This window comes from Hirundo rustica, chromosome 9 (assembly GCF_015227805.2).
Source record: "Hirundo rustica isolate bHirRus1 chromosome 9, bHirRus1.pri.v3, whole genome shotgun sequence".
NCBI classification, from domain to species: Eukaryota; Metazoa; Chordata; class Aves; order Passeriformes; family Hirundinidae; genus Hirundo; species Hirundo rustica.
Genome location: NC_053458.1, coordinates 22,202,588 through 22,219,626, shown reverse-complemented (window position 1 = coordinate 22,219,626; position 17,039 = coordinate 22,202,588). Strand labels below are relative to the sequence as shown.

The 17,039-nt window shown below is 38.8% G+C and overlaps 1 protein-coding gene across 3 annotated transcripts in view; it reads left to right on the top strand.

Moving 5' to 3' along the window:
• The window catches only part of NEK7 (NIMA related kinase 7), a 67,125-nt gene that overhangs the window by 17,841 nt on the left and 32,245 nt on the right, over positions 1-17,039 (top strand). For all 3 annotated transcript variants that reach the window (XM_040072647.2, XM_040072649.2, XM_040072648.2), the window contains exons 4-5: positions 6,786-6,848; positions 7,417-7,527. In XM_040072647.2, the coding sequence (XP_039928581.1) occupies positions 6,786-6,848; positions 7,417-7,527 (174 nt within the window). The remainder of the gene's footprint in view (positions 1-6,785; positions 6,849-7,416; positions 7,528-17,039) is intronic.

Here is a 17,039-nt window from a genome sequence, read left to right as displayed (position 1 = left end):
TTCTTGAGGAGCCTGACTGCTTCCAAGGTTCAGAAGATGGAAGAGCAGCAGGCTAATTAAGTTCCTGTGGCTGAGAAACATGAACCCTTGTAAATTTTAACATAAGAAATGTACTGATTATTTGTTCAGATACTTTGTCTTAGCAATTAGCAAATTTTAAAATGTTCAAATCAAAAGCAGCAGTTTAAATGAAAACAGCTTTTCAAACTGGAACGTTTTCACTGTCACACAGGCAAAAGACAGCTCGAGCTATGCATCTGTCCATCCAGTATAATTTCCATTCTGTCTTTATTTTGGAGCTGCTCAGAGATGTTAGTTGTAAAATCATTACCCTCTAGAGTTCCCTACTGGATTTACTATGAAAGTTCTCTGACAATGTGCTTAATTTTGAAATCAAAACTAAAACTGGCATTTCGCGTTTGATCTTGAGATAAGGTGAGTGTCATACTTGAAGGAGTACTGCCATCAGATCTGAAAGGGTGTTTTTACCTGTACAGACTGCAAAACAATATGTGCAATAGTCTGTAGATCGTTTTCTAGGGTTTCTGCCTTTTAATAGTTTTGCTGAGTTAAACGCATGCACTGTAAATTTCTGTCATATCTGGACTCGCGGTTCCGTTTCTGTGATTTCCTGTGTGCTGCAGCACCAGGAGGCAGGGCTAGTCCTGGCAGTCATAAAAAAGGGGACTTGCTTCCCCCTTCTGGGAAAACTGCCAGATATATACTACTTCAAAAGCTGAAATATCTTCGAAGAACTTTGATCAACAGTCTTAAAACATTAGGCTAATTCCTCCTTCATTTTCAGCGTGTGAGAAACCAAAAAGGTCAAATGTGACTTGAAATGCATGTCAATTAAGGTGGATGTGGAATGCCTGGGTACTTGAAGAAAGTCATAAAAGTCCAACCATGAAATTTTTATAACAGCGCTTGCATTAAGAATACAGAGGCATTTTAGCATGTGTACTCCTAACAGCGTTTCAAAGCCAGTACGTGTGTGTAGCTGTATTCTCACAGCAGACTTCCCAATTTGACAGGAGATTTTTTTCAGTGTTTGAAGATGACATTATGCTGTCCATATGCAGGTGGTGGTTTCTACAGCAGAAAAGCTTCCCTATTCAATTTTTATTCAATACTTCAATAATTTTCTGACAACGTACTTGGTTGTTGGTAGGAAAGTGTTAAAAAGTTGTGCCTTTCCCAAATGGCTTTATTGTGACAGGGTTCCCATTGTCTTTAAGTGTCCAGGGTAGGTTGTTGGCTTTCCATTGAAAGTTCGAACCTAGTGGGCATGAGGAGGGGCTGTGTTCTGGGTAAAGCCACTTTCCTTGTGGAGGCTGGATGTGTGTAGGAGACTACTGACTGAATGGAAAGTGAGACTTGCTTAACCTGGAAGGGGAAAAAATTGCTAAGCACATAACGACAGCTCAGAAGGCTCGTAGCAGCGCAGGGTGTATGGCTCAGCAATTCCTGCTTGCATAGTTGACATCTAAAGCTGTTCCTTTTGGACAGAAGACCATCTTAATTGTTACTGTGCTTCTGTGACCTTTGCTAAGATTGCCTAGAAATATTTTTGGTAAATATAGTCACAATACTTAATTTCACTATAAAATTTATTTTCACGTCTTTTGTGGAGAAGTAATTGCTTTTCAGAGGAACTGAAAAATGGGTCTAGTCTATGATGGTGCTTCTTCCGTTTGATTTCAGTCATGTTTGATTTTATTCAAATTAAAATACTCCTTTTTTTCTGATGCTTTTTAAAAGGAAGCTCAGCATGCACAAAACAGGAGAAATGCTTCTTTCAGTTAGGAGAGAGAGACTTTATTCTCTCTATTTTACACCTGTGCATCGATTTTACTCTCTGCATTAAGACAGTGTCTCTAAATGCTCTACAATGTGTTAAGTAACATAACTGAGATCTGAACTTCCACTTTTCCATTATCTGCCCATTCTCATCTCACATCTTCTCACGTCTCACATGCCCTCCTTCCTCTCCATGCTTGCAAGTCACATCTGTTCCATCCCCTCCCCGTTTCATTTTCCTGGCTGGGCTAGGTGTGTACCTGTTTCTTTTATGTGTAGTTGGTAATGGTACCCCATGTGTGTCAAGTGCTTAGAGTCCTTCAGTTATCCTCTTTTGGAGCTGCAGGATCTCAGGCCATTATTGGTTCCAAAAAGATTGCTAGCTTTGAGTTCTTATGAAGCTTTCCAACAAGAATGTTTATTTTTCACTAATAAAATTTTATTTGGCTGAAATATGCACAATATTGATAAATGTTAAATTAATGTGTACAAAATGTATGTTTGTGGAATAAATTGTGAGCAGAAGCAAGTAGCAGTAAGATGCTGTGGGAGAAAAGACAAGCAGATGGTGACAGAAACCACTCTTCCTGAATTTGTAGATGCTGCTGAGCCCAGATGACAGAAAGAAGTCATATTCTTGATTTGGTTTTTATTAGGGTATGTAGCACAGTGAGAGCTGTTTCACTTGCAGGTTTTTTTAATAGTAATTTAACCAGCAGAATTCACAAAATGGTATGTTGGGTCTTTTGTTCCTGTTTTACCCTTTGTGCTTCATCCTCCCATGGTTTTTTTTATTTTGTTTTGTTTTGTTTTGATTTTGTGTGGATTTTTTTTTTTTTTTTTTTTTTAACTAGGAAAGTAATAAATAGATTTTCTCTTTTTCCAGCATGGAACTATGTTTTTGAGATGCTGTTATTATATTACCTAAATAAAAACAGAAATAAAATCTTATGTTTGCTACTGAACTTTTACAAATGTCTAAACTATATTTTGAGTTAAAGAAACATCAGAAAAGATCAGCCCCAAGTAAACGATGACCATAGCAGTATGAATTGAAAAGCTCCTAGATAAGTTTCTTAACACATGCTGAGTCTCAGGTCCAAACTATGCTGCAGATGATGCCTGAGGAAGCAGCAGTGCCTCTCTGTTCCTGCAGCTCTGGGTAAGCCCTGCAGCAGTACTTGGGGTACAGTGCAGTGTTCTGAGCAAGAACCACTCCAAGAGTCCCTTCCAAGGCCAAAGTAAGCAATTACTGATCACAAATCATCTTTAAATGGCAAAAGAGTGGTAAATATCTAAATCAGTTACTGTAAGGCTGTATGAGTTCACTTTAGGAGCTATTTTTTAAGGAAACCCTAGCTACTCAAAATTTCAAATGCATAAAGCTGCATATTTCAACAAAATTTCAGATTAATTGCATTTCTGCCTTACATTGTTCCATCTTTCTTTTTCTTTCATCCCAAAATTGGAGGCCCCATGCTAGAGATTCAGACAATGAATCCTTTTATCTAGGACGTACATTCATTATTCATTGTACATTGTCAGTGGATTGCTACTTCAGGCCTGAATTACAGTTAATTAATCTTAGAAAAGCACTTGTAATTTCACACTTTATGAAGCACTATTGTCTCAGCACAGCAGTGCTGTGGTGGCAAAATACTCTAATGCTTGTTGCTGTTCAGTATTGTATCTCTTAATATTTATGTGCATTCCGATCTTTATTTTACTTACTTGTCTGAAAGTTTATGTTACAGCAGTCATGATTTTGTTTGGAAATGCTTTTTGGTATTTTTATTGTATACAGAATTTCAAACAGAACAGACATAGGTTTATTATTAAATTTATCCTTTTCAATGCTGAAGAGCAAAATCTGGGAAAGTGATGGTCTAGAGCAAGTGGAGTCGGGTAGATTCCCAGCGTGGCACTTCACCTCAGATGATGGATTCGGTTGGTAGCTGGTAGTTGATCAGACACAGCCTGGACTTTGAAGCTAGGGCTTGATGTTCTCTATCAGGTGGTTCCATGTTTCTAAACCTTTTTGCTATGCCTGTAGCTTTCTGGGGACATGTACGTAAGAACTTCACTCAGGAAGTTGAATTCATGTATTGCAACTCCTTTGTTTAGTTTACACATCTGCACAGGAACAGTTCCTGCTCTCTAGCTTATAACAGCTTAGAAATTGTTCTAAAAATACCAGTATCTCTTGACAGTACTTACAACTGACATTTCTGGAATGCTGAAAGAAAAATACTATAATCTATGCTCACATGAAGGTACTAGAGAAGAGATTGAGTGCAGTTTTACCAGAGATCCCTTAGTTGCATAGCACACAGAAGTATGATAACTAGCAATATATCTTTGTCCTTCTACTCTCCCTTTGTACACAGTTGATTGCAGGATGAGATGGAAAGCTGAGAGCTAAAAAGGTTTATTTCACTCAGTATGCTTGCTAAATGGGGAAAAAAACTGCTAAGGGCTTTTAAAGTGCACCTTTAAATCTCTTCAACTGTATTTGCCTAATTGTTTTAAGGAGTTTCACAGTAATTGCTAACTAAGATAAAAAGCTTACCACAATTAGACTTACTGATTACACTCGTTATGCAAACTGTCACATCATAAAGATATTTACCCTATTGTTTGCTGCTTATTAGGTTTCTTTTAATACAATCATAATTCATTTTTAGAAATGTTGATTTTATTATAGTCCTTGAAAATAGAAATTGGGGGAAAAGAATTAAAAGTTTAAATAAGAATATATTATACTCTGTAGTTTGTGCTGGGTGGAATTGGTGCTGACTAGAAAATCATACCTCCGAACTGAATTACCCTGTGATCCTACTTCATAAGTGAAATCAAGAATTTAAATTATTGTTAGTCTGATGAATACCCTAGCAGTTTAATCTAAATACAGCAGTTTTTATTGTTAGCCAATTACAGTGATGATAACACTTGCTAATTACTGCTAGTTTCCAGTAATCAATGTGTGGAGCATCATCAGTGACCTGAGCTCTGCTGGGAGGAGGATGCTGGTATTGTCTTTATGTGAGACTTTGCTCACAGGTGATTTCAAGCGGTCGCTTTGTGTTGATCCAAAAGCTTACTGTACAAGCCTATCCAAAAGTCCAAAGTTATTTTAGACTTTTGTTGTATCTGTTGTAATTCCTTCAGGCCACGCAGTTGCCCAGAGCCGAGCTGGATCTAAAACCGGGTTAGATGCACGTCATTTGACTGCAATGACTTAGTTACAGTGAAGTCACTCAGCTGCGGGGCATGTGGTGCTACAGCTAAAACCAAGCTCAGAAAACGAGTGCAGTCCCAGGGAAGGCTGGACAAAAGGTTGGAAGTCCTTAGGCCATGTGTCTGGGGTGCATGAGACCTGTGGCCTGCTGATGGCAATGGGGGTCCTGTCTGTACAGGGCTGAAAGGTGTGTGCATGTGAGAGGGATCTGTGTGCAACGCTCATGCTGGAGCACAGACTGACCTTTCAGCCGGGCTTGCTGAGTCATAGGAGCTGAAGGTGGAATTAATCTGCCTGCAAAGCTATAAACTGTTCCAGTCGTGATGGAAGTACTGACACCCCTCTGCTAATGGCCAGTCTGCAGCAAACCGCGGGCAAAGGGCAGCCTCTCCTGCTGAACAAACCTTCTGAGTGCCGCCAGGTGCTGTGTGGAGCTCTGACGTGCACTTGAAAGGATGTTCTTAAAGTCTTTCATTGCAACTTCCATTTTTCAGGGTAAGGCGTTCTTCAGTGTTGAGTCATCTGCTGGTGAGGAAGCACGGAGGTTTTTTCCTTGTGTTTACACTAACCTCCTTGTGTGAGCTGACACGGCTTATTAGACTGGCATCCTCTGCTCTGAACTGCAGCAGTTTGGCAAAATAAGTGATCATCTATTCAGAGAGAATCTCTGAAAGCTTTTCGCATCTGGTGTGATTCAGAGCTTCTTCAGGAGCCATGGATTGAATATTTTTGCTTTTTTTGGTCTTTTTTTTTTTTTAAATCTTATTGTTGGAGGAAGTTAATGCCTGTGAAACTGAAATTCTGGATTTCTGGGAAATGCTATTTATGGTCTTTTGAGGTTAGATCTGGATCAAAATCTGAGAACCACAAGAATGCTAAACAGTAAATCTTAATATTGTCTGTATTTGCAGTTGTACAGATCAGATAAGACTTATTTTTACTGACTTGCTGTATTTAATTTAAGTAATTTTTGAAATACTCCATTTAGCTGAAGCTGTGACAAATGTGCAAAGATGCTTGTGAAGTGCAGCACAAGTAGAGGGAGTCATGTTTATAAAACTTAAGGCTGTCCTTTGGGGAGAGCAGCTGCTTGGTCTAGTCTATTCCATACTGTTTAATAACAAATTAGAAGTACTGGGAATGCTATCCAGAATACACGAAAAAAATTTTGTCTTTCTTTCCTATGCCTTGATTCTAGATTTTTCACAAATGAGGGCTTAGAAAAAAGGGCTCTAATAAACAAATAGTGTAACTCAAGTCACTTCTTTGCTGGCTGAGGGGAAGGAAATGGCAGAGAAGGAGTAGGAGGTGATAATGAAGTTTTGATCCTGTGAGTAAAATAAGATGCATTATTAAGAATTGAAATGGAAGACTGTAGCAAGACTAAGGGGAAAAACAGTAAGCTCAGTACTAAGGAATCAGTTAGTGAAATGGTGTGGCAGAATGGGATAGGAGCCTGAGATTTGAGCCATTTGTAAGGGGTGCTAAATTATTGCTGTGTATTGGAACAGATAGGCAGAGGTGGCAGTTAAGTCTTTGGAAAGCTTGTACTCTCCTATGAGGGGGCTAAAAGACAGCACTAAATTAGTGCACCAGAGCATTAGGAATATTTCTTAGTATAGTATTACATCTTGCTGGGAAGTGCATAATTCAGGTTGCTTTATGGATGCTATGAAATAATGATAATGATTATTCAATTTACTGTATTTTTATCACTTACTAAAAATGTTTTATCTTTTGTGCATAGATATTTGATTTAATGGATGCCAAAGCCCGCGCTGACTGCATCAAAGAAATAGATCTTCTTAAGGTAAAAAATCTGTTTAGAAAACGTGCAGCCATCATGAAAGAAGTGTTGTTTTTCATAGACATAAATGAGGTGTCCACTGTTTTTTGTGTAGAGTTTTAAAAAGCCTCACTTTGAAGAATTTTGTCATCTTTATTGTTTTAAAAGTTAATATTGAAAAGTAAATCTGATAGAATAATCAAGTAAAAGTTTCTGCCAAAAATTGTAATATTGTGAATGACTGTGTCCTTTGTACAGTAAAATCCTCACTTCAGAAATTGATGTTGCTATTTACTTCAAAAATCAACTTCGCTGTTCCAGATAAGTTTAGCATGCTGTTGGATATATACATTGAAGTAAAAGTCCTCTAAAATTGCAATGTCAGTCACCATGTAGATCCTAAAATGCCATCCTGTTCTTGCAAAGTATTTGTAAATGCTTCTCGTCAGCATATACTTTTTGTAATTTCTATCATAGTGAAATAGATTTTAGGGGTTATTTTGTGTGCCTAAATAAGAATGTTTCCTGTGTCAGTCTTCAAACACGTGGCCTGCTCTACACTAAAATGTGAATTACTATTTTGCTTTCTTAGCAACTGAACCATCCAAATGTAATCAAATATTATGCCTCATTCATTGAAGACAATGAACTGAACATAGTGTTGGAATTAGCAGATGCTGGAGATCTCTCTAGGATGATAAAGGTAGGGATTAATTTTTTTTTTAAATAAGAGCTTGTAATGTTCAACTTCAGCTTTTCATTCTGTGTGATCATCACTGGGTGAAATGCAGTGAAATGTCAGGATCTGTGGAGAAAAATAAGGTGTTGAGTCTGATTTTTTTTTTTTAATGTATGTCAATATTGATGCTTATGCAAATATTTTTAACACTTTGCTCAGAATGTAAGTGCAGATGGGGCCATAAATAGATTGAAGTTATATTAGTACCAGAGAGGAAAAAAAAAAAACCAAAAACTGTAAAGAAAAGCACTGTTGCCACCATTTAGAACAATCCATTTTAATGGCATTCTGGATGTTTTGGCATGATTGTCTTTTGTGTTCCAATATTCTATTCTCAGTAATAGCACTGAAAGCAGAGAACTGCAGCCATAAAGCAGAAGTGTCTTCTAGATCTTGAACTGCTGAATATATATATTTCACATTACTTTGTGATCACATGAAGTGAGTTTACTGATATGTGGTTGTGCATTGTGAGTTAATTGTTTTTTTTTGTTTTTTTTTTTTGGTAATATTTAAATGCTTATTTAGATAATCAGAAAAATTTATCCAAGACCCATTGTATAAAACTCTGTATTCTAAACCTTGTATGAAGTTTTAAATGCCTTTTAAAATGCTTCTTTGTCATTTGACAACCACTTCCTCTTGTTCCTTTCCCTTTTTCCACTTTGTCTGGGTTTAGTGTGTCCTTTTAGCATTTTTCCTTGTGTGCACACCAGCATTATTGCTGTCAACACAGCACAACACCACTGTGGGCACAAACAATGCCAGTCAATTAGTGTTCACTCAGCAGCACCGGGCACAGAACACAGTTAGGCTGTTTTGCTTGGGACTTACATGAATAGAGAATGTTAATTTCTTCATTAATGACTTTCATGTTGGTTTTTTGGGGTTTTTTTTGAGCTTTTGAAGAGTATTCCTTTCTAAATTGATAAGTGTAGGGTAGGACAGTCAAAATTTAGTTCTAAGCAGGTTGACAGCATCTGTTAATATTTATAGCCAAATGTGATATTTTTCTTCATCTCATGAATTATTAATTCTGTGGGCTTACATTTCATAAAACATAAAGGGAGGTTTGTCTTTTCTTTTGAATGTTCAGTTTTGACACAACAGTTACTAATATGAGTACTCTGTGACAGATTGCCTTATGGCATGTCTGGTCTTATGACCCACTGAAGCTTTTTCATTTTTCCCTTGCTTTTTTTTTATTATTTAATTTAAAATCCAATGTGTGGCTTTTTCAGTGCAGTTGGCCTCATTACACCTTGTTCAAGTCGGTGGGTATTTCTTACAGGCTCGATCTTGGAGGCACTTTGTGATTGTCCTCTTAACACAGGGATCATGTTTAATGTAGCAAACTTAGATTGCTGTTTGATGTTAATGACAGCCCATCAGGCTATTATTAAATATGTATGAGGTGTCAGAATGCGCTGTGTCTTCATGCTGCTGGTGAAGGAAACGGTTTGGTAGATTACTTTGACAATATGAGTTTAAATGTGGGGCTCACCAGTCTAAAAATGTATTTCAAAATTTGCCTGAAAAATAAGTGATATGTAATAGTATAGAATCTTCTTAGAAGAATGGCTGCCTGTCACACTATGAAGGTAAATAACTATGTTACATTATCAAGCCAGATAAACTGCTTTGGTTTCCAGTGTTCTTGCTAGAATGTTGCTCTAAGTTGTTGGAGAATGTTGAGACACCCTCAGAACAGTGTTTGAGTACCAGGCTTGTGTGGTTTTAGAGGGGATCAAGGATGTTTCTGAAATTGTGAATGACCACAGCTTGAATGACACTAAACCCAATGATAAGGTGAGGGAAAACTACTTAACTAGTTTACTTAGGTATTTGTTATGACATTATTGGCACATCAGAGAATACTTACAAGGCTGCTGTGCCTCAGTGTGCAACTTAATGAGTTCTTTAGTTCTTCCCTTAATGAACGACATCCTTACTGCCCAGTTTTTATATCATCCCTCTTGTCACCTGTGAATAATACTCTCTTTGTCCCCATTGAGTAGACAACTGAGGAAAATCACTTGGTGCATTCAGATGTATTCTAATAGAATTCATAGAATCTACTGGATGTCCAAAAAAAAAAGCAGCTGTGCATTGGCATTTACATATCACATAATGAAAGCAGAGGTATCTCATGTGTTCTCTCTGCCGCTGTGTTTGTGTACGTACATACACAGATTTAACCCACTTTACCTTAATTATTTTTTTAATTATCTCTGTCACAGGGGGATGTTTCAATATAGCCTCCATTCTCAAAAGCAGGAGAGTTCAAAATCAGGGATTTCTTACTGTACAGCCTTTAATAGCCTGTTAGAATTCTGGAATGTGGCATATCAGTAAAACTGAGAGGGAAATACCAGGGAGGGGGAAATGTTCATTTGACTCACAGTTGGTTTTGCACTATGGTACCTCAGCACTGTATAACCCATCTGGGGGCTTGGTGAAAGAAGGAAAAACTCTTGATTTTTTTGTCAGTGAATTAGGTTGCTGGATACTATTACCTCAAAAATACTACAAGTAAATCATTATTAACTGTTGTACTAAGTCCCAGTTGCTTATGATCTGTTATTTGTCTGTGGTCTCCACTGCAGAACGTGTGATGGTACGTGGCTGCCAAGGTTCAGGGTAGTTCATGAGAACTGGTGTTACCTCATAATAGCACCCCCTTCTGCAATACAATAATATGTTGTAAGGCGAGTTTGAGGCTTGGTCCCTTTTCTTATTAGTCATGCTTCTCCTCTGCCAAAAACAGTGACAAAGTGAAAATTTTCTGTGGGTTTTTTAGTTTATTTTCTTGTTTTCAGGCAGCAGTTGATATATTGGATAAAGACAATGCCACAAATAAAGAAGAATCTACTAATTAATTTAAGAAAACACATTATAATAATTCAGTAAAAAGAGCTAATTAATAAAGTCTGTCCAAGATGTTGGAACAAGAGAATTTTAATTATCTTGCAGAATAATTAGTATATTATTTAAGGTTAAATATAAAATTACTAGGTTTGCAAGAAGGGATGTTACCAAGGCACTAAAATCTTGGCGTTTTTTTAACTCAGCAATAAACTTCAAAGTCTATTTAATTTCTGCAGCTATTTTTAGTTTTCAGGTTCTTCTGGCAAATAATCTTAGTGCACTGATAAAAAAACGCAGACTTTAGACTGAATATGTCATACAGATCTTTAATCATGTTTTGGAAACAAGCATGAAAGCTTTCATCTGAAAAGCTGAAAATATGTGTATAGCTTTCTCAAGATACATGGAAAATAACTTGAATTCTACAGAATGTCACCTAGGCACTTCAGCTTTACCTCAGACAGCACTTTTGGTGTGTATTTTTTCAACTTTCTTTAAAGATAAACATCCTATAATTAGCTAGATAAAATAACAAATTTTTTAAAACATTTATTCAGTATGAAATTCCTGTTGATAGCTCAAGTTTCTATAGCTAGGACCAGTGAATTCTTTGTCCCTGAACTTTTTATAGGATAGTCCAAATACAGGAATAGTTACTTCTTTCCAAGCAGCTGATGCAGATCTAAATTATTCTTTGCAGGAGGTGGAGCTCTGTTCAGACTTGTTTGAAATCTCATCAATTCTAATTTTAATGTTTCTCTAGTAGCAGATATTTTGGGCTTCACCGTATGAAACTGCATCAGACAATTTCTCCTCTCCACGTGGTCTGGTATGCAGCCCCTCCTCCCCATGCCCGAGTCCATTTGCTCCGGAGTTTTGGCAGCACTCTGAGGTTGGCTAGCTTACCTGTGGGCGGGGTAGCCTGCGCTTTCGTGAGCTTGGAAGCAATTTTGCTTTCATTCACCGGCAGCTTTGCCAGCAGGCTCCAGGCCGTGTGAGGCCGCCGCGACTCGGCTGCAGCACCCGTGCCGCTGCGGCCCGAGCGTGTGGGTGGGAGGTGACGGCCCTGGGGCGTCTCTGCGCCTCTTGCAATGGCGGCCATTTGGAAGGGGTTGCTCTTGCAGTCGGCCTCACCTGAGGTGTTGGGTGCCTGCGCCGCGCTGCGTGGAGGGCTTGGTCACTGCATTCTGAGCTGGGCTGCTGGACAGGTGCTGGTCCAGCTCGTGCACCAGTCCCCTTTGGGAGCTCAGCAGTGCATCTCCCTCTGTTCTTGTGGCACGGCAGTGTCCTGAGGGGCAGGTTCATTCCTTTTTCTGTCTGCACACCATGGGTGCCTCAGAGCCCATGATTACCCATTCTCTCTGCAGTGAGGCTGGTTGTGTTGCTGGGAATGGAGAAGTGTCGCTTGGTTGTTTCTGTTTTTCCAACTGTTTTATGGTGGATTTCTGTCCTAGGAGTGTGCTAGAAATGTAGAGATGCTTTTGCAGAAAGCAGGATTTTCTGATAAGTATTGATACTGTAATAAATACGATCCACCAAATTCGATAAATCAAAAATTTGGAATTTTATTGAGAGATAAAATGACAGTCTCGGACAGCCACAATTAAAAGGACAGCGTCGAGCCCGGGATCGGCACTGGGTGAACGTGGCAACACACTTAGCCAGTATGTCACCCCCCAAGTTCGTTCACATTTCTGGCTTGGAGCAGTCTCTTTTTATACACTGGATCGCTGAGAGAAACTCGGGACTCCGAGGTTCCTTCTTCCGAGGCAGCCTCATTAGACATTCATGTTCCAGTTCTGGGGTTCTGAATAGAGTTGCTCGAGAAGACAATGCCTTTAATCGTTGTGTCCAGGTGTGGTGTGGAGATGTTAATTTCAGGAGGAGACAGATGAGATATCGATCTGATGTAATCATCTGGTTCTCCGGGCTTCCATCTCCCTTTTCTGTTGTCTTTGTTCTCCCTTTAACGATTCCCGGCAGAGGTATCCCCGTGTCCCTTTTTTGGGTAATTCCTATCGTAGTTTTCTTGTGTCCCTCCTGTGTCTTTTCTGGCAAAAGAAATTCCTGCACTCCTCTCTGTGCAGCTTTCATCTTAGTTAACTCTTGGTATACTGGATTAGAAACAAAACTTATATTTATAGGGGTTGAATTACATCTTACATCTTTTTAACACGAATTAACTTTAGGACATATATCTCAATACTCCATAGTAGTTATAGTCTGTTGAATTGCAGTAGTAGTAATTTTCTTTTGCTGTGATATTTGCAAGATTTTTGGGAGTATGAAGTTAGGGAAGCATCTGTGTAGGGAAGAGGTACAGTGTCAGAATTTAGCAGGCCAGGTGTTAAATTTTGCATGTCCTTCCCAGGATTCTGGGGAGGGTTACTGTTTGGTTATCTCTCTCTTTATTATCCAAAACATTGATCTAAAACTTAGCAGTTGTAGGAGATCGTTGGTGTTCCTGTTTGGAAAGCTGGTGGGAAAAATGATGTTTCGTGGTTTTTTTGAATGGCAGTGTTGCAGAAGCTGTTTTCTGCCATGCACACACATGTCCAGCAGGACTGTTTGCTGCTAGGATTGCCAGATATTTAGTTGTGTGAGAATGTTTTCAGTTTGTCAAAATACAGCAATTTCCTACTAAAGCGTTGCATGCCAACATTTCCTTATATCTTGCAACTGTCGAATCTGAAATATTCCAAGTCCCTTCGTGCCTTGAAACCGATGTAAAACTCAGGATTTTTCTTACAGTAATGGCTGTGAAAATTTACCTAAATTTCAATTCTTCTAACATATATGCTTAAGAGAAATTACTGGAGCATAATTCCAAAAGGGGAAAAATTTCTGTACATGTAGAGCTGTGGGGGACTCCTGCATCTCTCGGTGCTGATACAACCAGAGTGACAGTCAGTGCTTTGACCTGGAGTAGGATGGGTGAAATTGCATTGCCAGAAGTAGCTTCTTCCAGATGCTTTGCATGGGCTGAAGCTTTCCTGAGTCTCGAGGGTGTTTATTCTTTGTAACAGTTACTTAAAAGGGAGTAATCTGGGATGAACGTGGAGAAGACAGAAGACAAGGCAGACCGAGGAGTGGGCTGGGCCAAGTAGCTGAGTGATCCTGAAGCGCAGAGAGAGGATCTGGCTGGGAAGAAGGAAGACAAGTGCACCTGTGCTGGCTGGCTGGCAGTGTTCGAGAGGAGGCAGACAGGGAACTTGTGCCACTGGGAGTAGAGACTGAGGAGTGTTAGAGAATAACAGCAGTGTGTTGGGAAACTGTGAAATGGCATTCCCAATACTGGACGTGGGGACAGGGAGGTTGGGGAAGAGCTGAGGTGTTGTCAGAGGATGGAACCGATGGGACAAGGATCCTTGAGACAGACAAACTGGCTGGCAGCAGGGAGAGAGCCTGGATGGGCTAAGTCACACTGCTTGGGAGCAGGATGGGATGAGACTCTGTTAAGGCTGCAGCTACTCTGTGTAGGAATGGTTGCAGCTCTGCTGCCTTCTTTGCTGCAATGGTCATTTGCTAGGCAGGGAATTGGAAAGACAAAGGTTTTGTGGTTAGTACAATTTTGTGATTAGTACGAGGCTTTTCCAAAGACCATCCTTACTTGTTCTTTTCCTAAGGGATACTGAATAAACCACTTCAACCACTGCTTTTGGGGGAGAATTCTAATTACTTTTTTTAAAATCTAATTTCTGACATTCAAGGCAAAACTCCGGGTCTTGATTTGCAGAAGTATTGAGCTTTCACAGCTTCATTCTGAGTGGAAACTGTGCTTTGAAGATGAACTGTTTCATAAAGCTATATATGTTGAGAAGGAGGAGCTTAAATTGGTGCCAGAATTAATTAAAAATTTTGATCTCTATTCTTGGCCCACATTCTAGTCTGTAAAAGGGGGATATTACTACCTCATCATTTCTAAGGCCATTTGTGAAGTTATTTTATTAATTTGATATTCCAACAATGCATTCTAGGAAACTGTATACCTCCCTGAAACTTATATTTAATACTAGGTTATGAATAGTGCACAATAAACAAAGCCTAGAGAAATTTTCAAACTGCTTATTTGCTGAGTGTCATGAGTGAATGAGTAAAAGGTCTTCTAACATAAAGAAAACAGAACTGAAAATTGAGTGCACACACTTTCAAGGGGAGAAATTATGGGGGCTCTAATTCTGAGATTTCTCTAATACATATATTTATGTCCAAATAATTGACATAATGGTTTGGGGAAAGGTATCTTTAAAGCATTCTTTTGTGCATGTTTGTGTAATTTGTTTCTTTTCATGGTGCTGATTTATCTTGATCTATAATTGCGGATTTTAAAACATGGAATCTGGTTCTTTTGGCTTTCAGCAGCATCCATGTCTCGTGCTTTTTCTTCTTTCCATGACTGCTAGATTGAATTTAAAGAACAAAAACCCCAGTACCACCACCCCCACACCAAACCTCCTCACACAAAGTTTTTTTATTGAGCATATGGTTATATTTTATAATATAGAACAGTTTGGCACTTTGCTGAGGCTACATCATTGATATATGTTAAAAGCTTCAAAATATTTTTTCCTCAGCGGTTTATTTTTCGCTTACTGTGTCACCTTTACCTTAGCTTTTTCCTTACTCATTTTTGAAAAAAGCTTCAAAAGATTGAGTGTAGCTTGAAGAGGCCTTTAATATAATAGGATAGTATAACACAGTGTGCTAATTACAGATCAAAGCGAAACTATTTTTATGTGCCTTTTCCTAGAGGAGGAACCTGGGGCTTTGAACCAGTCTGGCTAATTTTTGCCACTAATCTTTTTTAAAGCTGCTAACAAACTTTTTTTTTTTGTTTTCCCTCCTGTAATTAAAAAATAGTGCATCCTATTCAACTTTCTATATCTGTTAGCTGTGTAGCAGGTTAAAATGAGGGGCGGGGTGTTCCCAGGGGAAGCGGCTGCTCTGTGGATGGAGCTGTGAAGGCTCAGATCCCTGGCAGGATGGTAGAGGTGCTTCTGGTGAGCTTTTCCTCCATCTATGTGTGTTACTGGGGTGTCTCACAGGTGCTCCACTGTCACCTTTGCTGTCAGCCAGAGGTAACTGCATTGAGAGCAGCAGCACCTTTTTCCCCTGTGTGTGTCACATACATGTGCTGGCAGAATGAGAGCTGGCTGGTCCCCCAGTTTATAATCACTGGGATAATTGGGCTGGGTAATTGCCAGGCAGCCTTGTTAGTTTTGCTGTGAGTCAGCCATTGTGTGTGTCTGCCACTGGAACAATGAGAATAAGGGGGCAGAGTTTCTGCTAAAATAATTACACAATGAACAGTGTTTTGTCTTGTGGCCAATTGCCTTCACAGACATCACACCTGAAGCTGGTGTGGAAGTACTGGCTGTACACCCAGGGAAAATAGTGGTGTCAGTCAGCTCTGAAAAGTTAACTTGACAGTGCACTTCATTTAACTTACACAGGCTGTACCAATAGGCTTTGGAGATTTCATCTCCACCTTTGCCCACTGGTTCTAAAATTGTCTGTGCGCCTTTAAAGAGCAGGGAGAGTTGGGAGATTTTATTGAATAATAGTTCTGGCTACTTTTCTTGTTTGAAATGCCCTGCAAACAATACTTGGAGACTAATTTTAATTTTTCACAGAGTTGCATTTGAAAAATTTGCACTGTCAGTGTTTTCTCTATGTGGATAACTTGCTCAGAACAGAGATTTCAAATCTGTCTGTCTTGTTTGTAGGGAAAAGAAAAAAAAGTTAAGATGATAGCCTCTGATATTTACTGTGTCATGCTAATGATTTTTTATTAGGAAGCAGAGTTAATGATTCAAGCATGAGTTTCACCTCTTCATGCTGTACCTGTTTTCCCAAGGGGATTTTTTTGGAGAGAGATGAATGTAAACAGATACTGTTGAATTTAAACATGGGACTGTGTGTTTTAAGCCCCACTCAGCAGCAAAAACAGGGACAAGAAAAATGATGCGGTATTGGAAGTTTTGTATTAGTGGTTCTGCAAGTATATCGGATATCTGTAGGTGATCTCTATTTCTGAACACTCTGTCCTTGCTCTTTTGCATCAGCATAAATGTTAGGTAGAACAGAGGGACTGTAGGTGGGCTGCTCAATAAGGAAAATTGAAATGAATCCTTGCAAAGAAGGTTGGCTAAAAATACATTTATGTAAAGTGACTTTGTGCAGGATTCCTTTCTAAAGAATATGAATTTAACCAGGAGTCTTACTAAGTGTGATTATTAGCATGAAAGAAATATACTAAAATGGAAAACATGAAAAATTTTCCATGAATTTTTTACAAGGCTTATTATTTCTTGTATGTGAATGTCCTTTTTTTTATTTTGTGTGAAATAAGATTCTGTTTGAGAAGATGCTTCTATCTCAATTCTGTGGCGTTTCTGCAGCATTCTTCTGGTGAGGTTTTTTTATGCGTGGGGTTGTTTGTTTGTTTGTTTGTTTTTGTTTTTTTTAAGAAAGACCACAGTTTAACTCTACTGACTTGTCCTTCTGATGTTAGTAGGTACTTCTGTTAGTACCATTATTTTGTGTGTTAGTTTTTTGTGCTGTATCTTAGTCTTTTTTTGCTCTTGATGAAATAAAGTTTGTTATGA